Here is a 26,061-nt window from a genome sequence, read left to right on the forward strand (position 1 = left end):
ACTTATGCACGTGACCTCACAATCCTTTCTCACAATGAGCAACAAAACTCAAGCTGAATACTGAGCAGAGAAGCCAGTTATTCCTCAATTCTCATCTTCTAGACATTCAAAGAGAGAAAAACTCAATATAGAATTTAACAATTGCATTGCTATCTGAAATTGAAACACATACATATATAAAGAAATCTTTGGAAAGCAGATCTATTTTGGTCTGATCCTGAAGGTAGCCAAGAGGAAAATTTTAAAGTATTCTCATCAATCTTGATTTGTCTCACCCTTTGATCCTGATATTTATTCTAATAATACTTATGGAAATATATTCTCTAATGCCTCGCCTGCTTCTGTTTACAGAAATATATATAAGACAAAGACATAATATTAAAATATAAAGAAATATATGAGATTAGACATGTTTTCTTGTGAATGCTCATACCTAGTGTTGAATTCTTTATACAGAGTTTTCTGGTATTAATCAAGGACATTCATTATTTGTCCCTATGGGTCACACAGTTTATGTAACACTGCTTTATTGAAGTCTTTTTCTTACACGGGTATAAAAGTATCAGGTACCGCAAATGCCAACAGCGATGTCATAGTGGGAAAATGTACAGCTTGAGAAATTAAACTCGACACGACTAAATTCTGGTCATTCTACACAAAAGTGGCAATCTTTCCTTAACAAAGTCACCACGATTTGTGGAAGGGTGATGGGGTCACCTCATGCTTCCCTCCCTTTTTCGGGCCTCTTTCACTTTCCAAAGGCTCAGATTATGAACCAGAGTTAACATGTGACTCGTGCTTACCACAGGTCTATGGACGTCCCAGAATGCTCTCTCTTGGCTATCAAGGATCTTCCTTTCGATCTTGTCCCTCTTCTTGTCCACTCTGTCAACATGGCAACAAGGGATAATAAGTGATGTTAATTGCAGCACCTCTCTGAACAAAAGGCCACAACTTGAACAAATTTTCCGAAAGACTCACAAGGACTCACTTTGCTTGGGCTTCTGCTTGCATAAAAATGAACTCCCACTTCCGGGCAAATGCTCTCTGCAGCCTGGCCAGGCTCTCCTGAAAAAAATGCACCGCGGGTGAAGATGTTCTGGTGCTCATAGTCACTACTTCCTTCTCATTTATCTACCTTGTGAACTTATCACGAAAATCAATATAGTCTCTAAAGTAGCAGTGTTCTCCAGTTCTGAATGATGAGTCATGCTCACTGAATACAGCTCATCCTCATATTAAAAGAGAAAACAGGGAAACAAATGACTAATATTAATTTTTATGAATAGCTGACTTGAGAGAATACAAGTAAACATCTGAAATTACTTTGGATGAAAAATGTGCTCAATACTAATCCGTTGGTGTTTTCTGTGCCCATTTTCATCAGGAACAGAAAAGCAATATATTTTTACTATTGATTCAGTCGATATATCCAGTTCCTACAAGAATGTCATCCCTCAGCAGTTCACTGACATTTCTAGTCAGTGCTTCAAAGTCAGTAAATCACAACATAGCAATCATCTGAGCAAATTACATCAGATTAATTTTATCTGCTGCTGGTGACCAACCTGAAGGTTCCGCAAAAATCATTTACCCAGAGTGAATGCTCTTTGTTTCTCTAAGTTTGGATGTCTTCACTATATGCACCACAAATCTAACGTTTTCACACTTGAGGTTAGCAAGTAAGACATACTCCTCCCTTCTCCTGTGGGTTTGTGTGTGTAGAAGTTTACCATCCCCAATGAAAATAATGAGAGGAAGCAAGCAAGTCAGGGATTTGAGCCACCGAGGTGCCCGACCCCTGGGAATCTGGTTCTTAAAATCCAAGCATGTAAAAAGTCAACAGCATTCCCAGAAATGACTGTAGGCCTTATTCCTGTTCATTTCATGACTTCCTTTGCCAGAAAGTCCTTAGTACTTACAGCTTCATAGTCGGCTAGTTCCAGCCTTGCCTTGTTTTGCATTGTTCTCTTGCAGAGATAAACCGCTGAAAGGAGAAAAAAATAATCAGTCACTTCATGCCTGCTTGTTAACATGAAGGCACTCACTGAAAATAAAGACAGTGTTATAAATCAAGACATTTTGGTCTTTGCCACTTTTTTCCAGTCATAATTTTCTATTTTTATTTCATTAGACGAAAATAAAGAATTTGTAATGTTTTTCCTGAAATTCAAACATGGTATTTATAAGAAAAAAAGATGTTCATGGGGAGTGGCTCAGTCAGTTAAGTGTACTGCTTCAGCTCAGGCCATGATCTCATGGTTCATGGGTTCAAGCCCTGCATCAGGCTCTGTCCTGACACTATGGAGCCTGTTTCGGATCTGTGTCTCCCTCTCTCTCTCTGTCCCTCCCCTGCTCACCCTCCATCTCTCTCTCAAAAATAAATAATAAACATAAAAAAATTTTAAAAAGAAAAAAGATATGTTTAGAAAGTTTGTAATTATTATTTTTAATAAATAAGGGGGGAAATAAAGCCTTTTAAATAACACATCAAATGAGCTTAAACATCTAGATACATAGATAACACCATTTTGTTAAAAGGAATTGCATGAAGAAGTAACCGTTATTGGTACATTTGATTATTTCCATAAACGTCTGTCAACTGAAAGAATCTCATCGTAAACTGAAGGCTTGTTAACATCTCCTTTACTACATTTTAGAATCATCAACTGTTTTTCCACTAGGAGAGAGGAAACTGTAACATTTTCCCTAACTAGAATATGATGACCTTTTAGTTCCATTTTTCTGAGGACTCAGTGCCCTCACTGCCAGGAGAAGCCCCCCCCCCCCCCCCGCAGCAGATTTACAGGATGGGTGCCTGAGGGAGGGGGGGGTCTCAGGAGCTCTGCCATGGGCAAGTTGTATTTCTTTAGTTATCTCAGGATTATTAGCAACTCTAGCGATATTATCAAGACAATCAGAGCCCTCTGGTACATTCCCGATTTCCAGGATGTTTTTTGTCATTTTCCATAATATATGATATTGGAGTCTCATGAGTTTCAAGATAAACTATATATGGTAGATGCTGAATAAATCTGATGGGCAAAGACTGTAAATTTTACTTCTTGTAAGGTGAGTTCTGGAGGTGCCTTTATAACCCCACCATTGCACTAAGCTGTGCTACCCTCAGGTTTTGGTAATGAAGTTCAGCTGGTGTCACTGAGAAATTTTCTTACACAGAAAATCTGAGATCTCTGCAAACACTGATGTGTCTTCAATTTCTGCTCTCTAAATTTTCCATTATGAAGGCCAAGGCAAAGGGGAAAGCCAACCGCAGACTGATGTTAACATTACTACAGACCCTTAAGAATCCAGGAGATGATTTGAGAACATATCTTTCTATAAACAACTATGGGACTTTCCACCAGTAATTTTTCCACCAGTATTAGTGATTTTCAGAATTATGAATACCCAAAATTAGCAAAAGACAACCTTCAAAAACAAAAATGATATGATGTATTTATTTTCTAATTGGCCATAGTTTATGCTCAGTCTTGAAGAAACTTACTGCAGAGGACACTAATTTTAACAAAATATCTAATATGTTCTCAGCAGCTGGTTGAGATTCTATTGGGCAATACCCCTGTGGATATCTCTTCTTGAGAGACAAAAAATTTTCCTAAATATCTAAATTAAATAATTTCAACTTTCCTGTAGAATTACCTTTAACCAAATTTCATGTCTGAACTACAAGCTCCATGAGCCTGTCCTGCACCAGTGTGTTCTACCTCCATTGATTCTGGTCATCCAATCTTTGCTCTTTTCAAAATCAGACCCCCCTCTGGGAAAGATATTCTTACCCTCATTGGGTAAACCAATAAACAGAAGCAGGAAAAGGGTGATTTTTTAGATGCCTGTTCACGAAGAAATTATGCATCCTTTAACATAGTTGTCCTCCAATGCAGTGTTTTTTAATTCTCTAGGAAATGGAGTGGAGGCACGATCAGGCAGAACTGAGTAAATAGTAGTTCTTCCACATGCATTTGTTGAATAGTATCTTTTCAAGAGGAGCTCTTTGGAAGTCAAATCAAAAGTGATTTCTACTAGTTGTTTTGGTAAAAAGGAAGAAGGAAAAAGACTGGGTTAGCAAGGAGGGAACATTGTGGATACTGTGAAAGAGTCCGCAAATACAGCTGTGACTGAAAGGGTCCAAGCCTCACAAAGCTGGTCTAGATACAGGAGAGTATGGTGACAGGTAATCAACAAGATGCTCAGAGATGATCCTTATATCCTTCTTCAGCAGAGGGTATTGGCATTGAACGGGATGCAGATGAGAAAGAGGGTCTTCGATGAGCAAGAGTTTCGATTCCAATAGTCTTACAGTTTATTGAAGATTTTTAAAAAAGAGAGTAGTTATGCATCACCAAAACTATGGCCCAGGTCAAGTGTTTCTGTACGAATCCCTAATCATTTAAGACACCAGAAGGGCTCCATGGGGTGTTCTATATGGACACAGGCCCAAGTGCAAGTGTGAATCTTCCTTAAGAGAACGCTTGAGTGTTTTCTGCAGTGCCAATATATTGAAAACAACTTAAAAAATCATTTCCAAAGTTCTATTTTTTTCCCATTTTTGAGAATTTAATTTAAATTTTAAGTTTAAATATCTCTCTCTGCAGTAGTTTGAGATCAGAGGAGACAGTTTTGAGGACTTAGGGTCAAACAAACAAGTAATTTAATCGAAGGATAGGCCATTGAGTAGAAGAAAGTTCGCAAATGTCCCATTATGTAAAATTGAAAGAACATAACTATATAATAGAATTCAAAGACTAGAAATATAACTGCCACAAAAAAATATCCAACTTGCAGCCAAAGCCATAAAATGTTAACATACACTGTCATAATGAAACTTTATCTTTTCAAGTTTTCTGTTTGAGCATATCCCTTCCCCAGTTCCCGACTGAAAACTCAAGAAGTATCTACAGTCTGACGCAAGAATGTCTATGTTGATTAATAGTCAAAAATTCATGTCTGATTTAAAGTCTCGAAGTCTGCCCCTCTCCCTCAGGTTCTGTGAGTAAGAGAAGGACGAGTGTCTTCTTTGTATTGCTGACCAAAGCTTCTAAGCCTTCTGGAGCTGGAGGATAAGGAGGGAAGGGAGCAAAGTTGGGTGCAGCCATTCTTCCTTGATGGTGTGGTGATCTAGTGTTGCCATTCTCTGGGCTGGGCAGCGGTTTAAAGCTGATTATGTTTCTCATGTTACTTTGTAGGATGCTTTGTAGAAACCCCATCCTGCCATTGCTAGGGATCTCACCCCTTGTTGGGGCTGAGCACTGCCACAGCCCTTGAACTGTACCTCTGGTCTCTTTCTCTGGTATTTTTTCCTTTCCAGGATGTTCCCTAGGACAGGACCGTCTCTCACATACAGCTTAGATTACACATGTACTCTTTGTCCTGAAAGTGGATCACAGAACATAGCCACCTGCCTTTCAATTCCTCCATCCATAACTAGATGGCCTCTCTCTTACCCTTTGTAATTCCAAGGCATGGAATTCATGATCCATTGTGTCCCCAGAAGTAGGTGACTCCTGTCAAGCATTCAGAAACCCCTTGAAATCTTTGTCACTGGGCTTGAAGTGAGGGGCATCCCCTACTCATTCCTCCCACTTGGGACTGACGGAGGAGCCAATGACTTCTGACAACCTAACAGCTACAAAACCAGTCTTTAGGCCAACATCTTATCCTTTAATGCACTCAATGTGACCTGACAGCAGCTAGTGTGACAATTTGTATGTCAGTGTAGCAGAGCACTTTCACACCTGGTCTGGATCCACTTAACACTTGGACGGGACTTCCATATTGTAATACCTAGTTACAAAAATCACTGTCCACTCATCAGAAGGGCAGAGAGGTTACAGAGTGACAAAAACCCATTCTGGCCAGAGAGCAGTGGGACAGCTGTGGGGCTGGGCGTGTAAACAGCGATGAGGTCTTTGGGGAAAAGATTTTGATGATGAGTAACAAAGCCTTAGAACATTCATGGCAATTGTACTTGCTCTTCTGAGAATATAACCCAAGGAAACAGTACAAAAAACAGCAGTGATGTAAGCCTTCATGGTATAGAATATAGGAACAGAGTGGGGCAAGGAATTCATGTGTTCAATGAAATGTTATAGAGCCATTAAACATGATACACCCAAAGGGGAGCCTGGATGGCTTGGTTGGTTGAAGGTCTGACTTTGGCTCAGGTCATGGTCTCATGGTATGTGAGTTTGAGCCCGCATCAGGTTCTCTGCCCTCAGCGCAGAGCCTGCTTCAGATCCTCTGTCCTCCCCTCTCCCTACCTCTCCCCTGCTCATGTGCACTTTCTGTCTCAAAAATAAACATTAAAAAATTATTTTACTTCAAAGTTGAAATAATTTGATTTTTAAAATCCTTATCCCTCATTGTTAGAGTTCAGACAATACAGAAAAATACAAATATTAAAGAAAAAATCATTATAATCTCACGTCTGTCATTATTTGGCACATATTCTGGATTTTCCCCTTCTATATACATCCACCAACATACACATGAATATCTGTACTTATATCAAAGCTTTATCTGTATCTATTTATCTAAAACATGCTTAAACTGTACTATGTTGTTGAACTTTTTTCCTTAACATTCTATTATGGCTAACTTCATTTCAATAACAGTTGTTTGGTAATATTCTTAAAAATTATTTCGTGACAATCCATTTATTATTTATTTAATGAGCCATTATTGTTGGAGACTTGGATTATATCCTTTATCTTGCATTATTTATTAATACTTCTGCAAACATGTATACATAGATATACATATACACATATATACACAAGTATGTATGGCTATATATTTTTTAGGTATTTGCTAATTTCCTAAAGTCCTACTGCTGCATGAGGGTGTATGGACCTTTCAAGTCCTTTGATCTGTGGAACTAAATTCCATAGCGTTTAGGCATGAGTATGTCTTATATCTTCTCCAACTCTGCAGAGTCCATTTCCAGCAAAGCAACCAGAGTTATTCTGTTAAGACTTAAATCAGATGTCTGGGGCGCCTGGCTGGCTCAGTCAGTTAGACATCTGACTTCAGCTCAGGTCATAATCTCATGGTTCATGAACTTGAGCCCTGCGTCGGGCTCTGTGCTGACAGCTCAGAGCCTGGAGCCTGCTTCAGATTCTGTGTCTCCCTCTCTCTCTCTGTCTCTCTTTCTCTCAAAAATAAATATTTATATAAAAAAAGCCCTAAATCCTCCTCAGGCTGAACTGGCATTTTCCCAGTGACACCTCCCAGTGCCCCGCCCCCAGCCCCTTTCCCAACATCTGCCTCCACACAACTTCCCACCTCCTCACACACAACTTCTGTCCATTCATGTGGAGAGCTGGGGAGCTTACTGCCAGCCCGTCACCCGCACTGGGACACAGCTCCACAAGACAGGGGGTTGTGCTGGTTCTGTTAGCCTGGGTGTCTCCTTGGCACATAGTAGATGCTCAGAACAGACTTGTTGAGTAAAAATATCACTAAATATTTCCTGACCATTTGGGTGTCTTTTCTCTTTTGTGAGTTAGCTCTTCATGACTTTGCTAATTTTTCTCTTGGGGGATTTGACTTTATTTTATTAAACTTAAGGTCCTCTTATGCATCAGCGATAGACACTAATTTTTAGATATATAAGCAGGACATTGATTTCTCCACGTTTTTTTGAGGAGAAGTTTAATAAGTGATATAGATGATATTGAGTATACTTCAGCAAACACTGATTTACTTTTAAATTATATACATGTATGTGTATAAATGCAGAAACACAACATTCCTATAGTCCATGTTCTGCAACCCGCTGTTTTCAGTCAAGGTGACATCACTGGGACTCACACTGGCCATTCTCCACAGTGTGTGTCTCCTAACTTCCCTCTTCCGTCCTACGAACACAGCTCACATTGTTTCAGCCACACACCTATTATTAAACACTTGAGCTGTTTTCCTTTTTTTCTTCTCAGTTTTATTGAGACACAACTGCCACGCAGCACTATACATGTCTAAGGCGTATAGTGTACTGATGTGACTTACATGATTGTGAAATGTAATAATAAGTTCAGCTAACATTCAACACAGTTTTTTCCTTGTGATGAGAACATTTAGGAGCTGCTCTCTTAGCAACTTTCAATGAAAACGGCAGTGTTCACTGTGGTCACCGCACACGTCATGTCTCCAGAACTTAGTTATCTTGTAGTTTGTATATTTTGACCCCCTTCCTGCAATTTCCCCATCTCCCACCCCTTGTCTCTGATCTTTTTCTATTTTCCTAGGAATCTATTTTTTTTTAACATTCCATATATAAATGAGAAAATGCTTTCATTTTTTGGGGAGCTATCACAAATAATGGTTCCATATAGGCTCCATTAGCATATTTTCTTGGGACTGGTAGCAGGGGTTTGTGGGACGGGCACAGTATGAATTTTTTAAGACACTGCCAAGCTTCTACCCATTATGCTTTCCCACAAATATGCCAATATAATCACCTTCAGGACAGACTTGCTTTTTGCCAGTCTGGCTTGAGAGGTGTGCTAAAGCACAGCTCTTTGATTATGTTGATCTGTTTTCTTATATGTTCACTGTTTGCACATGAGAGGGTTTAATAAGAAAGATGTCTATGGATTTCTCCCCTCACTAATCTGGTTCTATTTAATACTTTGTACTTTGGTTATTTTTCATTTTATCTATATTGCTAACCCTGGTTCCATTTTCTAATTGCATTGGTCTGGTACAGTTTTGCTTCACCACTTAAACTGATAGAGTCAGCAGGGCTTACTTATCTTGCCTGCAGACAGATATTGTTGGTCTTTATTTACAACCTAACCTAAAGATACCTGTTATTTTAATAGATGAACTTCACTATTTACATTCATTCCTGTATCAGTTATGTTTGTTATTCCCTTTCTTATGTCTTTATCTCCCTCTCACTCTCTCTTCCATGACTGTAATTTCTTTGTTGTCTACCTTTTGTGACATGGCATGAGTTTTCTTTAATCCCTCTTTTAATAATTTAGAACAAAATTTGTTACCATTCCATTAGTGGCCATTCTCATATGTTTAAATAAACGTCTAATATTTTTTTCTTGAATTGTAGCTGCATAAATTGAATGGTGCCTAGTGCTGCCCCCCATAAATGATAAAGAAAATAATGTCTTCACTCCCTGCTATTTTTCTAATTTTAGTGACTAGAGTTGACTGTATGTTGTATTACAGTTTTATAAAAATTAATTATACTATTCACATTCCATTTGGAAATTACCTTTATCATAATTATCTAAATCATGGAAGCCATGGAGAGAAAGCTGTTGTGTTGTAAAATTAAAGTGAGTAAACTTTGCTTTGCACATTTCTTCTTAAATCTAAATTGGCAATTACTATTTTCAAATTTATTTTTTGCACTATTCTATCACAATTCAGATCTTCCAAAAAGGAAGGCTATGACCTATTGTGGCTACCCTTTCTATTTCTGGCTTCCTCTGGCATTTGCTCACTCATTTTGGAGTGAGGCCCCTGCACTGGTGAAGATGACCCAGGGGATCCTGGGTTTGCTGTGGCAACTGTCGGGGCCGCAGCGCAACAATCCTGCAAGGATCCTACATCCTCCCCCTCCCCCCAGTTTCTCCCCTTTACTCCTAAGCTTGCTTCCTAAACATCTGAGAGCCTGAGCTGCTTTATGAAATTCATGTCACAGACAAAACATCAGACAATGCATAGACTGTCTCTTCGAGCGCTGTGTTTAAGCCTAAGAAAACTTAATCCAAGACAGGGCAAGACTTTCTCTACCCTTCCAAGACTTACTCTTATCTCCAGCCCACATGGGTTGATGACTCATTAATGGGGTTGGTCTGAGTTTCATCCAATTCCTTAAAGCTGCCCTAATTTCTTGAGAAAAGAAATTTAAGTCTGATATCACCATCTTCCTTTCATTTGGCTAATTTCTATTGATTCCAGAAAGAATACATCTTCCAAGTGAGTGATATGTGGTGCCATTCTCTAATTTCCATACTACCCTAAAAATTCTTTCCATTCTAGTTTTCTTTTCTCCTCTTTTTATTTTATGCAGGGGCAGTGGGAGCAGTTATGGAAGATGTCCTGGAAATACTGTGTATAAGTCAGTTCTTGCCTCTTGCATCCAACCTGAGATGCAAATATGTTTTGTGATTTTATCTATGTTGAATGAATATACCCTAAAGACCTCAATGATTTTTAGATTTTTAAAAAACATGAAAATCTTAAAAACATTATCCTTAATTTCACTCTAAGGAAAGAGATAATTATCTTCTTTAAGAACAGAATTTCCAAAATAATTTTTGAAGGAATTTTAAATTTAATGTTACTACACTCCTATAAAATCTAATACTCATTTAATGATTCAACCACTGGGAATGAATTTGTAGGAATAAAAAGTAAGGAATATCAAAAATTTAGGGACTTTTATTTTCTGAAAATTTATAACACAACAGCAACTCATACATTAATTAATTGAAAGAGAAATTATTAGCAGAAAATTAAGGACACATTATAACTTTTTTGAATTATTTAATTTTCTGATATATGTTAATGAAGACCATGCTACTATAAAGTAGAAGTAGGAATTCACTATTGTATGAGATAAAATACCTTAACTAAAGCAGATTAATCAAGATAAGAGAGATCTACTATGGTAACTGAAGACCTATGTGGTGGAAATCTTCAAATAACTGCCTTGAAGGTCTAATCTTAAAAATAAAGAATTCCTTTAGGGCATCTCTGGAATATCAGCCAAACACTACAAGTACGAAAAGCATCAGAGCTGTGGACTACTATCTCCTCCTAAAGGAAAAGGAAGTGTTCTCTGATGATTCTACCACACAGACGGCTGCATCATAAGGGGTTTACATGTATTATCTTACTCAGAGCCATACATCAACGACCTCAGAAAAGGTATTATCATCTTTATTCAACTGACAGCAACAGTGAAATGCAAAGAGATTAAGTCTACCTCCAGAGCCATAAAATAATAAGTAGGCAACTCAGAGTTTTATTGGGTTTGTAATTATTGTAATTATTATTGGGTTTGTAATCACACGGCAGATACTTATCACATTCAATATATGAAGGCAGCGGCAAGAAGAGTCCCACACTGGCTCTCAGAAAGCGCTAAGAAAAGAAGTCTTTTGCATCTGTTTTCTACATGCATCCATTTTTCTTAATTTCTGAGGCTGTTGCTCCTAAGTGTAAAACTATTACTGTCACTGCGAATCTTAATCTAATCCAGTTCTCTGGGCATTCATCCATAAATTATTTTACAGACTGTATGCTCCAATCACTCACATTGCTAAAGGAACAGAGCTGTTTAACTTATGTTTCTTTGTAAATATATCAATGGTTCCTAAAAGGTTCAATTGCTTTGCTAAGGCTCATGAGTTTCGGCAATTTGTAATTCCGTATGTTGCTGTGGTTATTTTATTCTTAAATTTGCTTTGTCTCTCTTAAAAATTATAGTTAATCATCATTTGCTGATTCTGTGTCTGCAAATTTGCCTACTTGCTAAAATTTATTTGTTGCTCCTCAATCAACACTTGTGAGGTTTTCATGGTCATTCACAGCCACTCAAAGCAGCAAAACTTGGGGAAGAGCACTGGGTGTTATATGGAAACCAACTTGGTAATAAACTATTAGTGAAAAAAATAATAAAAATAAAAAGTTTTTGGAAACAAACAAACAAAAAAGCAGCAAAACTTGAGTTTCCCAATGCACATGTTCTCAGTTGAGGTGGAACTAGGTGGTGTGGTCTGCCCTCCTTTTCCAGCTCATTCTGTAAACAAGTGCCCTTTTTGTGGCCTTTTTAGTGCCACCTTTTTTGCATTTTTGTGCTTTTTCTTGGTGATTTTGCTGCCTAAAATGACCTCCAGGAAGAGTGCTGCAGTGATGTCTGGTGTTCCTAAATGCAAGAAGACTGCTATTTGCCTTTTGAAGAAGATATGTACGTATCATGTCATCTGCGAAAAGTGAAAGTTTGACTTCTTCTTTGCCAATTCTGATGCCTTTTATTTCCTTTTGTTGTCTCACTGCTGATGCTAGGACTTCCAGCACTATGTTAAACAGCAGTGGTGAAAGGGGACACCCCTGTCTTCCTGGTCTCAGGGGGAAAGCTCTCAGTTTTTCCCCATTGAGGATGATATTAGCTGTGGGCTTTTCATAAACTGCTTTTATACTGTTTAGGTAAGTTTCTTCTATTCCAACTTTCTCGAGGGTTTCTATTAAGAAAGAGTGCTGTATTTTGTCAAATGCTTTTTCTGCATCTATCGACAGGGTCATATGGTTTTTTTCCCTTCTTTTGTTAATGTGATGGATCACATTGATGGATTTGCGAATATTGAACCAGCCCTGTAACCCAGGAATGAATCCCACTTGATCATGAGGGATAATTCTTTTTATGTGCTGTTGAATTCGATTTGCTAGTATCTTGTTGAGTATTTTTGCATCTGTATTCATGAAGGATATTGGTCTATAGTTCTCCTTTTTTGCTGGGTCTCTCTCTGGTTTGGGTATCAAGGTGATGCTGGCTTCATAGAACGAGTTTGAAAGTTTTCCTTCTATTTCTATTTTTTGGAATAGTTTGAGAAGAATGGGTATGAGCTCTGCTTTAAATGTCTGGTAGAATTCCTCTGGGAAGCCATCTGGCCCTGGGCTCTTATTCATTGGGAGATTTTTGATAATGGATTTGATTTCTTCACTGGTTATTGGTCTATTCATGCTTTCTATCTCTTCCCGTTTGAATACTTCATTCGTGCGTAAGTTAGGATGCTGCTGGTTTTAAGGTCAATGTTATTATATACATAATATATATGAAATAGTATATGAAATATATAGATATGAAATAAGGTATCTTTTAAGAGAAACACACATAAAACAAGGGTATGTATTGATTAGTTGGCAAAAATGTTGTGACCAGAAGATTGCAGGAACTGAACCCTGTATTTCTCCTAGAAGCAACAGCTCAGTGGCCACTAATACAGTATTTGTGGCAACTTCATAGGACATGACTAACTCAAATAACAAGAACCGACTGCATGTGTTTGTGCCTCATTCCCTCTGTAGGAGAGGAGTGAGTTAAACAGATCTTTTCTATGATAACAAAGATACCTACAACAGTTTCATAAGCTCCGCTAGTTACCTGCAGTAGGACCTGACTTCCCATTCCTTTTTATGTGGAATTACTACCTCGGTTTTTTATAGCACTTAGTAGATTTTTTAAAATTATTTTTTACATTTATTTATTTTCGAGAGACAGAGCTAAAGCAGAGGAGGGGCAGAGAGAGAAGGAGACGCAGAATCCGAAGCAGGCTCTAGGCTCTGAGCAAACATTCAGCACAGAGCCTGATGTGGGTCAGATCATGACCTGAGCTGAAGTCGGATACTTAACCGACCAAGCCAGGCGCCACTTCATTTAATGGATTTTTAAACCAATAAAGTAATTTTTAATGTAGCATAGTAAGAAACACCATAGTTTAACTTTTATCATGATATTTCAGAACCATTGTTGTAATAATATATTACATTTCAAGTAACTTTCCCATAATATTAGGTCAAGGGCACTTATTTCTCTTTCTCTTATTTAAATTTATTAAACGAAGCGACAGTTTCCAAGAATCAGCACCTTCTCCAAGAATACGTCAATAAATCATCCAGTAGGAATAGGAAACCTAACAGATAATGCCAAAGGGCTATGTAACTTTCTAATGAATGAGTAATCTATATTCACTGAATTGGGATCAAAATAGTCATGGGGGTACCTGGGTGACTCAGTCGGTTAAGTGTCCAACTCTTGATTTTGGCTCAGTCATGATCTCACAATTTGTGAGCCCTGCAGTGCTCTCTGCACTGATAACAATGAAGTCTGCTTGGGATTCTGTCTCTCTCCTCTCTCTTTCTGCCCCTCTCCCACTCACAATCTCTCAAAGTAAACGAACAAACCTTTAAAACAAGTCATGAATAATATTTAGGAGTATCTGAACTTGGATCCTCCTCACTCCCTTTTCTTGATTTCTTAGGTAAAAGGAAAACGATATAGGGAGTATGTTACAAAATAATACTATAATCTATAAAAAGATAAGATTGACATCAGAAGTTACTGATAACTTGGGACATGAGACTCATGCTATGCTTTTTGTCTAATCCCCTGATTATCAGTGTGGAAAGACAAATTCACAGATATCCCAGGAGAGGCCATGGGGTATAGTAGAAGGAGAAATGGTCCATGAGTTTTCAGATCTGGAGTGCTGGCCACCGTCATTAACTGTGATTTTGGAAAAGTCACTTAACTCTCAATGAGACTCCAATTACTCATCTGTATAATGAGTATAAAAATACTTGGTGCATCTATTCCAAAGAGTGTTAGGATTATAGGACATGATATATTGGAGAGTGCTCTATTAACTCCAAAGGGAAAGTAATATATGGAATTACTATATTGTTTTTTAGGTTCACTGGATAAGTTTCTTCTTAAGGGAAATTACAGAGTACTTTTACAAGTGAAATATCCTTTTAAAAGCCTTGTTGGTTGTGGGTTTCTTTATAAAGTTTTTTTCCTCAAATAGGACACTGCAGAGAGGGCCCTCAAGTTTTTAGTATCTTGCTTGTGAAGTGTCTCTTTCTTGCAGAACTACCATGAATTAGCACTGCCAAGAATTTTAAATAATAAACTTGTTGTTACATCTGGAGTAAACTGCCCAATGAAATTGAAATATTTTCCAAACTTTACGTTAAAATATACTTCAACTTTAAACATGTGTGGCCAGCTTTGTTCAAAACGGGCACCTTGGTGCCATTAAATTATATTTTTAATTTTTAATTTCATTATTTACTCTTTTTTCTCATTCTTTTTACCCTTATTATCTCTCATCATCTCAATACTGAAACTCTGTATAAAACTAAGTAAGGGATAAATGTTTTCTGTTAATAGCTTCACCATATTTCTGGGGCATAAGGAGAGAAAAAAGATAGAAAGCAATTTTTAAAAAATTCATTTATTTATTCAATTCAACAAACATTTACTAAATATGTGCTATGTGCCAGGCTCTGATCTTGGTGGCGGGGGTACAACCATGAATAAAACAAAAAGACAAGGCTACTATTCTCAATGAACTTACATTCCATAGAAATTCAAAGTGAAGAGGGCATCGAGAGGGCAAAAAAGACAACTTCCAAGTGCCCAAGTACAGGGTGATTGGGTTCAGAAGGCTGGAGCTCGGTTCGCTGTAATACTGTCCTCTACCCGCAGGGGGCCACATCATACCAATTACTCTTTCTGCCTTGGCGGGTAAGAAATGGAAAGGTGTTGGTTTTATAAAGATTTTAAGAACCTTAGAACGAGAGGGGTCTATATGCAGTAATTACATGAGGCTCCAAAGTATCTTCAGTTCCTGGAGAAGAAGTGAATGTCTGCCTCTCTGACAAAAAAACAGAAGAAGAAGGAAAAGTGCAACAGATGTGTATGGGTATTGGTCACATTGCTTCATTCAGCAAACATTCACTGAATGCCTACAGAGCGCCAGTGTTCTTCTAAGCCCTGGGGATAAGTGATGAGCTCAGTGGTTCATCACTGCTCTTAGCTTGCAGGGAACTGGTCTAGAGTGTGATGGGCAATGCACAGTACTATGAACAATGTAAAAGCAATGACCGATAGTTATTGACTGCTTTCCATGTCCCAGGAATCACTCAAACATTTCACATATTTATCTTGTCCAAGTGGTGTAGCCACACCGACAAGCAGGAACTATTAATTTTTCCATTTTCCAGATGAGGCAATGCAGGTAGGAGGAGTTTAAGTAATTCTTAATTGAAGCAAGAGTCAAAGTCAAGCACTAGACATCAAAGACCCTAGATCACCAAGCTGTGATAGATACTGGGGCAAAGCTCTACTTGTGCTATCTCTGTGTCTCTCAAAATAAATAAACAGACTTAAAAAAATTGCTCAAGCTCATATGAGGTATATGGATAGTAAATGAGAGAGAATGGATAGCACAACTTTTAATAATAATAATGCAATAGAAAAATAACAACATAGTTGCGATATTAAGGAGGTTGAAATATTTTTTGTTAGGAAATAGCACACCTGTTTTCTGTTATTCATCTAAATAGAGAGGAATCTGATATGACTCACGTAGTGATTTTGAAACTCGAACTCAGAAAATCTCTAGATGACCGTGAATCTCAAACTGGTCCTGGGTCAGTTTGATGGCAACTTCTCCTGATGTACACTGGGGGTTGGTAAAGCAGCCAACAGGGTAGGATAAGCTGATTTTTAAAAGCAACTTGGCTAACCTACATGCAATTCCCTCTCAAAGTTTCCTTCTATCTCTTATTTCTTCACTCCTCCTATTTGCCAAACAAAAACTGGTTGAAAACCTTGGCTTCCCCGCCCCCGCTGCACTCCCACCAACCCCCACCTGTGCCTTAACAACATGAAACCGGTTGCTTCCTGACCACAGAACCACATGACCCCTGAGGTCATTTCTCTTCTATTTGGGAGATGATAATGCTTATACTAATAGAAGCTTGCAAATAATCAGGGATATAAAAAGGGTGATGACGAAAATACTACTAACAATAGCAATAGGTAACATTTATCCAGCTCTTGCTCTCTGCCAGCCACTATGTTCATGCTTTATAAATTAGCCAATTAATCTTCCAAGCAACCCTATCAGGTGGATGTATTACTTTACCTGTTTCACAGATAAGGAAACTGGGCACAGAGAGTTAACTTGTACACGAGCGCAGCTACGAAGCAGCTGGACTGAAATCTGAACCCAGCTGTCTGGAAAGAACTATCCGCATTTGGAGAAAAATTCAGGACAAACTCTGAGTCCAAGATGTATCCTAAAATGCAGAGTAACTTGGAGAACAGTTTGATGGCTCTCCAGGCTAAAGTAAAAGGCCTAAAATGCTCAGGACAGTACAAAGTAGGAAGAGTAAATTAGCCTGATGAAGGCAGAAGAGGATTAGGGTGGGACAGAACTTTGCTAAACATCTAAGGACCTGTTTCATTAACTCTGTGAAGTTTAATTTTTGTTCGTTGACTTTACCTGTTCATTATATTTCTTTCTTTTTCTTTGGAACTTCTGATAGGTTCCCTCCATGGATCTTCCCCAGAGGTGTCCTGATTAAAGGATATTAGGAAACGTATCTGAGACCAGAGCAGCACCACAGGTCTGCAAATGGCAAATTAGTGTAATTAAGGTTATAAAGAAATTAAGTGAACCAGATTGTTCCACAAACCCAAGAAAAACACACAATAGGTAAAAGTTGGGGCTCTGACAGATGAACAGACGACGCATCATTTTCAAAAGTCAGTAAGTGATGCCTGTTCCTAGGTGGACGACAAAGCTTTCTGTCCTGTCTGAGTCTGATTCCTGACAAACAGGAATTGTAATATGTTTTTTTCTGACTTCATATGCTGGCCGTGAAAACTGATCGATGTAGAGACCTTTTGAAAACATATAAGGTATTATGCAAATGTAAGATTAAATGTATCTGCAATGGAACTGATTGCCAGCTTTTTCGCCAAGTCTGATGAAAATTCTAAGTATACTTCAGATTTAAAGGAACATATAATTTTTAGAAATAAATTAGAATTGGACTTCATGACCTTGGCAATAATTCCATTTTAAATATTCAACAGTATATTTAGACTCTAGAGCTCTCTGTAATACATACATTTCTTTAAGCTATGATTAGCCACACTATATTAAGAAATAAAAATAGATAATTTTTTTCAAAGGATGTAACTTTATATTAAATGAAATGTATTCATTTGTTCATTAATTTATTCGATGTGCCAAGTAAGGTTCTAGGCACTTGTATACACTGACAATTCAGTGAATGCTCCTAGTTGCCTCAATCCTTATGTTAAGCTGGGTATAGGTAAACAATAATTATTTTTAGTATTCACTATACATCTCATGAATAAGTGAATAACTACCATTACTTTCCAAGCCAATTTAGTGTACAAGTTACTTCCATGTATCTCTTCTCCATCCTCTCTGCGCCTGACAGTAATGATGTGACCTACAGACATACGTCCCACCTAGAGAGGGAGAGGGGACTCTGGACTGAGACAGGAACCCTCTGCTCATCCCTCCTCTCTTCTGGAAGCTCACCACCTGTGACAGACGCGCTGCTCACCCCACTCTACCGCCCCTCTGCTCACTGAAGCTTCTGCTTATTTCCCACATAAATCCCACTTTCCTCCATATTGAAGGCCACTCCATTTCCATCCAGTGAGCAGGCTCACTCTTTACCTTTAAATGTTTTTAAAATATGTTCCTTTCAATCTGAAGTGTACTTAGAATTTTCATCAGACTTGATGAAAATCAGATTATCAGCTAAAAAGCTGGGAATTAGTTCCATTGCAGATACACTTAATCTTACATTTGCATAAATATATATACACATACATATAAATATGCATATATATTAGATGAAAGTATAAGGTTTGGGATGGAAGAGTTTAACTAAACTTCTCAGAGGTGGTAAATAGAAGAGGCAGGGCTCAGTTCAAGGCTTTAGGACAAAAAGATCCTAGAGTGTCCCAGAGACTCCATGAAAATAGGAGTATTTTATCAGGTGCTGACCCTGACAGTGGTAGTTTGTAGTAAAAACCCCTCACACTGCTTCCTTATTTGGTGTTCATATAAGTTAATTAAATCAGAGACGGGAGTGCCTGGTGGCTCAGTCAGTCTTGATTTCAGCTCAGGTCATGCTCTCACGGCTTGTAAGTTCAAGTCCTGCATCAGGCTCTGCACTAATAGTGCACTAATAGTACAGAGCCTGCTTAGGATTCTCTCTTCCCCCTCTCGCTCTGCCCCTATCCTGCTTGCTCTTTTTCTCAAAATAAATAAATAAACTTTAAAAAATTAAAAACAGAGTATGTATAATGTCTTCTATAATTATATGTAAATAATTCCTTAGCATATTTTATGTTTCTCTCATAACTTGGCTTCTATTCACTTTTGAGGGTCATACACTCGTACGTCCATTTAGAATATGAAACTAAAACCAAGTATTCAAAACTGCTTTCATCAATCTACAACTTTTGATGGACTTCTGACATCTTATAATTTTGTTCCTTAAAAGTCTCTCTTGATCTTCTAGGACAAGAGCTCTTCTATGCCTGCTTAACTGTAATCTCAAGCCCCACAGGACAAGCACACAGGTCCTCACTGAGATTCAGAGATGGTCACCTCAGATGCTGCTGTCCACAATCCCTACATTGCTTTCTTCCTACAAATTTGAGCACAGAGAGTTGGCATCTTTATAGAGAAATATAATGCACTGGGCCACAAAATAAATCCTAGGAATCACTCAAGAATATTCATTGAACACCTACTGGAACTCTGGCTATTGTCCTAGGCATAGGGAATACAAAGTAAAATAAGATTTAGTCCTTAAACCTTCAAGTGATGCACAATCCAGGGAAAAAAACAGCGGCCTCCCTCTCATCTGGGCAGAGAGGATGGAGGCAAGGAAGGCTTCCCCACACTGGCAGTGTGCTCATTAAGCCTTAAAGATCCAGATGTGTTAATCTAGCCAGGAAATTTTTGCATGACTCCGTTTTTCTTTGATTTTCTTCTCCTTTGCACTATGGGGATAAATCTATTATGATAAAAGTTACACATAAAGACATCTTTAAGAAAAAAATTTTGTGATAGGTAAGCAGCAGATGGATTTTTACATATAGGAACTTAGTAGGACTCACTTTTCTTCATTTTCCTTTATTTATTTAGTTTATGTTAAAATCATACAAATTTCTCCCATAATGGAGCTTGAAATCAAATTCATTGTCATTTTAAAACTTCTGAGGCTTCTATGAAAAAATTTTCTGATTTCAGTCATCTTTACAACTATTATTAATCTATAGTTTATGAAAATAACACATATTGCAAAAATTTCCAAAGAATAATTTTTAAAAGTGAAAGCTTATTGCAAAATGTTCACTTAATATAAAAGTGAAGAAATTTTTTTCTTTTTCTTAATAAGGAAAATGTTTGTAACTGTTAGAAAGGCCACTTTAAAAAAAATAAGGAAACATCGTCATTTAAATCTATGGTTCCTCAGAAACCTTGAGGAGTCTGTGAACACCTCCAGAGGAAAATGTAGCCCAGTCATAACGATTTTGAAATTTCCAATGGGATTTTCTTCACTGAGACTATCATTTTGAAGAGGGATTTTAAGCTGTCAAACAGAGGAGGCATAAGAGATTTTCAGAACTGATTTATTATTGTCTGCCATCTACTTTGATTTAAACTCTACAATTATTTTTTAAAAAGTGGTGTTTATTTTGACACATATCAATTTCTTGTCACTGTTTCTTGCATCCCATTCTTTCTTTTTCAGTCTAATTTCCAAGATACAAATAGAAGCCATTCCCTCTTATTGGAAGAGGGGAGTCAGAGTGAAGAGACCTTAGTCCACTGTACTTCTGTTAGCAACATAATACGGTAACTAAAAGTAAGCAATGCATAACCTTCCCCCAGGAAAGTTAGAGCCTGTTGATGATAGAAAGCTTTGACATGCCTTAAAGCATGTTTCGCTATGTTGGTTTGTGTGGCTCACATGCAGCAGTTGCTCTTCAATATCCTGACACACATGCAAGGCGTGCATATAAGATGAAATTTACTTTTTTCTGTAGTTTTGGAGTAAGTCTAATAATTTAGAGTGACTTGTGTATTCTTATTGAATATATGTCAGTCACCTGCAGTTTTTACAAGAGGATAACATTTTCTCTCTATCTTATTTCCCTCTCTCTCTAAATTTCTGTCATTCTCAACTTGCTCTGAAAGATTTAAGCAGTAGAAATCTAAACTTTAGAAAATCTGCTTTGGAAGCGAATACTTCTTTACTATTTTAAATTGTTCTTTCCCTGGGGGTCGGGCAAAGAAGATCTACAAAGATTTATATGCACTGCCCGACACAGATTACTGATCATTAGTCAACCATGCTGGATAATGTATAATGTCAGCCTGAGACTGTAGAAAAATAATATAGGCAGATGGACACAAACCTATTTTTTTAAAAAAACTGAATGAAATACAGTTCAGATTATTTCCAATTTCAGTGCATAATTCATATTATTTAAAATGTTTCATACATTGTTAAATATACAAATATCATAAATGACACTACAACATTGCAGTCCACATACTATTAAAGATTACTTGTAGCTAATACTTTTTCCAGCTCAGAAGGCAAAAGATTTCAAGACTGTAAGGTGCTAACATGATCCATATTCAAGGTTATGAGCCTTGAAACTCAGAATGCACACCTTAAAATCAATTTCAAAGTTTCCAAGGAAACCAATGAAGATATTTCAAGACAAGATTAATGTCAAAATCCACTTAAGACTGTTGTCACAGCATTATGAGTTAATTGGTGCTTGCCACCTTTTTTTGGAAAGGCAGAAAAAAATCTTACATTCATGAACCCAGCAATAACTGGGGTAGCAACCCTCAGTTTCTTCTGTCTGCTTCATCAACATAGTTTGAATATAATGAAGAATACATAAAAGAGTCCTTTGTTATAGACTAAGATTTTGTAAAATCTTAAAAAAGAGAGAGTATGGGTATCAAAAAGCCCACAAATCTGTGGGAGTGTGCAGAAAAAGGAAGAGAGAAAACTACGGATTGGGTAAACATTTATGACTGATGCTCTGCTAGGTGTAAAATGAGGTTTGATTTTGAGATCCCATTTTATTGATGAGGAAACTGAAATTCAAAAAAGTTACGTCACTGCACAAGGTCACAGCTAATAAATGCTGTGTGAAGATACGAAGCAGTGTTTCTGATTCCCAAGTTCATGGTCTTCCCAGGGCGTCACACAGAAAGTATGGTTAAGTGAAGTGCAATGTGTTCGGGGCCTCGGTGGAAGTTCTAGGAGGTGGAGTTCAAGAGCTAGAGGTGACAGAAAGGTCAGGATGGAGTATGCTGAAGGGTAAAGTCATTGTGGACCCTGCCTTTCAGCGTTCCTCAATGGCTGCATGACACGGTCCGAGACCACCTGTCGCTCACTGTTGTCCCTGCCCCTGCATGGGCACAACGCCTTCCGTGCCGCTAAATGCTCAGTGTGTGTCAAATTGCGTTGACAGAATTGGTTTTGCCAGGCGTGAAATAAAATTGATTGGTGAAAATGTCAGTTGGGGGGGTGCCTGCGTGGCTCAGTCGGTTGAGTGTCCGGCTTCGGCTCAGGTCATGATCTCAGGTTTGTGGGTTCGAGCCCCGCGTCGGGCTCTGTGCTGACAACTCAGAGCCTGGAGCCTGCTTCGGATTCTGTGTCTCCCTCTCTCTGTCCCTCCCCTGTTCACTCTCTGTCTCTCAAAATAAATAAATAAATGTAAAAAAAAAAAAAGAAGAAAGAAAATGTCAGTTGGGCCTTTGAATCTTCAACTTCTGGTTTCCCAGTGTCCATCTGACATGGTCCTAATACTTACACTGTGACACAGACTTCAGTTGGAGAGTCTTCTGTGTCTGTGTTCACTACAGTGGCCTGTGGCATAGAAATGCTACGCAGGGACCAGGATCTCTAAGCAAATGTCTATAAAGTTTACCCCAAGTTTGTGCTGGTCACTTTAGAAAGAGGTTTTGGAACAATTCACTTTGATATCTCCTTGTGCTTCTGTGTAACTGCTCTGGACAGACTGCCAGAGTTTCATTAAATGCCTTCTCCAGCTACTACACCAGCCATAGGCAGGGTTGAACCTCCAAAGTGCACTCAGCAATTGCTAAGGAGCGTTCTGGTGATTTCGTTCCCAGAATTCACTCCTGACACATTTTACCTTCAGGGTACTTCATCAGTGGCTTGAAAAGAGAATTGGAAGAGTCAGCTAGGCGGCGGAATTCTTGTTCTCCCTATAAATCACGCAGGGACATTGTTCTTCCTCACTTGGCAACATGTCTAAAACAGAAATATGTTTCAGAAGCCTTTGCAGCAACAACAACAAAGAGAAGAGTTTGGAAGTCTTGTCCGTGGCTTGTCCGCCACCCCAAGGCACAAGCCTGAGGAACAGCCCTGAAGCTTGCTTTGGGAGCGCAGTGTGTTATCACTTCCATTATAACAGTAGGGAGCCAGCCAAGGCTTTCTCAAGAAGCCAGAAAGCAACAGCAAGAGTTTGGGAAGCCTTAGAAAAATATTTCTTGGCTTACAGAGAAACTTCTCAACAAGAATCTGACACCTCTACCTTAGCATGAAAGCACAGACCCAGGTCAATCACAGAAAACTCAGCTAGGCAGGATTTGTTCCGAAACAATGATAGAAACACAGTGGCAGAGCGCATTTGGTATACTTGGCGGCCTGAGGAAACCTGCAACCATTTAAGACGAAGTTATGGAAATGTTTTATTGAATGCTCTGCTAAACAGGGATTCAGCTACCTTCCTACTTATATCACTTTTTAGTGTGTTCTAAATTTGGACAACAATGAGGGGTGTGACCTGGGCCAGGTAAGTCCTGCCACTCTCTGGAACCCGGCTGCCTCATCCTCAGCCCAGACGACTGGACTGGATCATTTCTCAGGCCCCTGTGGCTCGGACATTGCCCGGCTGGGGGAGGTCCCTGTCTAACACGGACAGCAGCATTCAGGGGCAGGAGAGAGTTTTAGTGCATACAGTGCCTACACCCACAGAAAATTCAGATCCTGGCCAGGGTCCTCAGATTTGTTCCCTTGTTTCCCGAGAGACTTTGCCTAAGGTAATTTAAAACAATCTGGGAGTGCCCGGGTGGCTCAGTCGGTTAAGCCTCTTGACTTCGGCTCAGGCCATGATCTCACAATCTGTGAGTTTAAGCCCTGCAGCTGACTCTGTGCTGACAGCTCAGAGCCTGGAGTCTGCTTCAGATTCTGTCTTTTTCTCTCTCTCTCTATGCCCCTCCCCTGCTCATGCTCGGTCTTTTTCTCTCTAAAAAATAAATATTAAAAAAATGTTTTAAATCTAAAGCCCCCTTCTGTTAAGAGAATGTAGAAGCAAAATATTAAAAGTCTCCCCACCTCCTCTTTGCTCAAGAGGAATATAAAAACAGATATACAAATCTCCCTTTAAGCAGGGCTTGAAAATTTTTTTTAAAGTTTATTTTGAAAGAGAGAGAGAAATTGTGCACTTGAGCATGGGAGGGGCAGAGAGACAGGGAGAGAAAGAATCCTAAGCAGGCTCCATGCTGTGCTGTCAGCGCAGAGCCTAATGTTGGGTTTGATCTCATGAACCAGGATATCGTGACCTGAGCCCAAACCACAAGATTCAGAAGCTTAACCAACTGAGCCACCCAGGTGTCTCTAAGCAGGTTTTAATTATAGGATTTTTTTTTTTTTTTTTTTTTTGCGAATCACATAGACTTAGAAGCAGATTGTGTTTGTTGTTTCAGCTCATGATGCAAAAAACTTCTGCTACTCAACCAATGAATCACAGTGTAGACCATTTACCATCCAGGGAATAAAGGTTCTGCCTCTAACTTCCCAGGTTAACATTTCAAAGTAAGACCGAAAACTAAGTGATCCATGATAGTCTGGTTTCCCTCTGCCACTCAATATTCAAACAATGAAAAAATAACGCCTGTCCTGTTGAGACGCTTATTAACCAAAACTGTTTCTTCAGGTTTAACTGCTAAACTGAGAAAATGGAGTCTCCATGAAATAGTACTGCTAATTCATAAAACCCAGGACTATTTGTATTTATTTAAATTATAAATGATCTTGCCAAACGTCTTCTCTATGTTTTAATTTTCTTTATCAGTCTTGGATCTTCAAAATGTCTCCATAGAGAGTCCAAATAGTTTTTGTTTTTATCACTGCCACGGTGACTAGCTATGCTTTCCTTACTAAAACTTTAAATGAAATAGATGTTCTTGTTGTTATTATGCTTTAATATAATGGGTAGTTTTGTTTTACCCCGACACCATCCAAGCTCCCTGCCTCCTTCCCACTCCATCTCCACCAGGTAGAAGCTCCACCCAGGGGTGCCTGGAAGCTCAGTCAGTTAAGCATCCAACTTTGGCTCATGTCATGATCTCACAGTTCATGGGTTCGAGCCCCACATTGGGCCCTGTGCTGACAGCTCAGAGCCTAGAACCTGCTTCAGATTCTGTGTCTCCCTCTCTCTCTCTGACCATCCCCTGCTGACGCTCTGTCTCTCTCTCAAAAATAAATAAACATTACAAAACATTAACAAAAAAACTCCATCTCAACCAAAATGTTTCCATCCTGATTCAGGTCCCAAAACATAATAACCACAATTACAATTTCCTAAGTGCTTCCATCTTGTCACTTGAAGAAAGGCACCTGACTGTGTGAGTCAAGTGACTCACAAGGAAGCTGGAAGGTGTCCACAGTGAACTGGTGTTAGGAGAGACTATTAATTCAAACAAACCCCTACATCTATGCTTGTCAATGTGAGGCCCACAGTGCACTGCTCTGGGGCTCCTGAAGGGCTGTAAAGGACCCAGTTGTACAAGTGTTTCCTTCAGGTTACATGAGGAAATATCAGGCAAAAAAGGTTTCACTAAAATCAGCTTGTGAACAGAACTTACTGAAGCCCTCCAATCCAGACTTTGCTGAGAAGTGTGTCACATGATACTTGGCAATGTTGCAAAGCTTTGAACACACATATCCATGGATAATTGAGATTCCAGTTGTTTTCCACGAGAATATTTTATTATTACTGAGGTCTCAGTGTTGTTTTGAGTTGGTAATGATTTTCAGTCACTGATGTTCATGGCTTTAAATAATTCAAAATCAGTGTTTACTTTGTGTCTTCATCCTCACCCACTTAGACTGTTATGAACTGTTTAGTTAATTCCATGGTACGCCATGATGCATATTTGTGTCCATGGCATTCCTAGACAATAAGCTTCCAATACTTTCACAAGTAAACAGCACACACACATTACAGTTCATATATGAATGATCCATACTCCTTTTTTCTGAAATGGATATACCTATTCAACAATTTTTCCTACACAGTGCCACCTTATGGTTATTTTTTTCCAACTTAAAACTTACTTGGGTAAGATAATGGAGACGCAGAGTTTTTTACCGGACCTAAAT

The 26,061-nt window shown here is 38.6% G+C and overlaps 1 protein-coding gene across 2 annotated transcripts in view; it reads right to left on the minus strand.

The window, feature by feature from the left end:
• RGS7 (regulator of G protein signaling 7) overlaps positions 1 to 26,061 on the minus strand; it is a 488,559-nt gene that overhangs the window by 86,254 nt on the left and 376,244 nt on the right. For both annotated transcript variants that reach the window (XM_029934821.1, XM_029934822.1), the window contains 3 exons: positions 1,923 to 1,987; positions 992 to 1,068; positions 804 to 885 (listed from right to left, as the gene is read on the minus strand). In XM_029934821.1, coding sequence (XP_029790681.1) covers positions 804 to 885; positions 992 to 1,068; positions 1,923 to 1,987 — 224 coding nt within the window. The remainder of the gene's footprint in view (positions 1 to 803; positions 886 to 991; positions 1,069 to 1,922; positions 1,988 to 26,061) is intronic.

This window comes from Suricata suricatta, chromosome 3 (assembly GCF_006229205.1).
Source record: "Suricata suricatta isolate VVHF042 chromosome 3, meerkat_22Aug2017_6uvM2_HiC, whole genome shotgun sequence".
Classification (NCBI taxonomy): Eukaryota; Metazoa; Chordata; class Mammalia; order Carnivora; family Herpestidae; genus Suricata; species Suricata suricatta.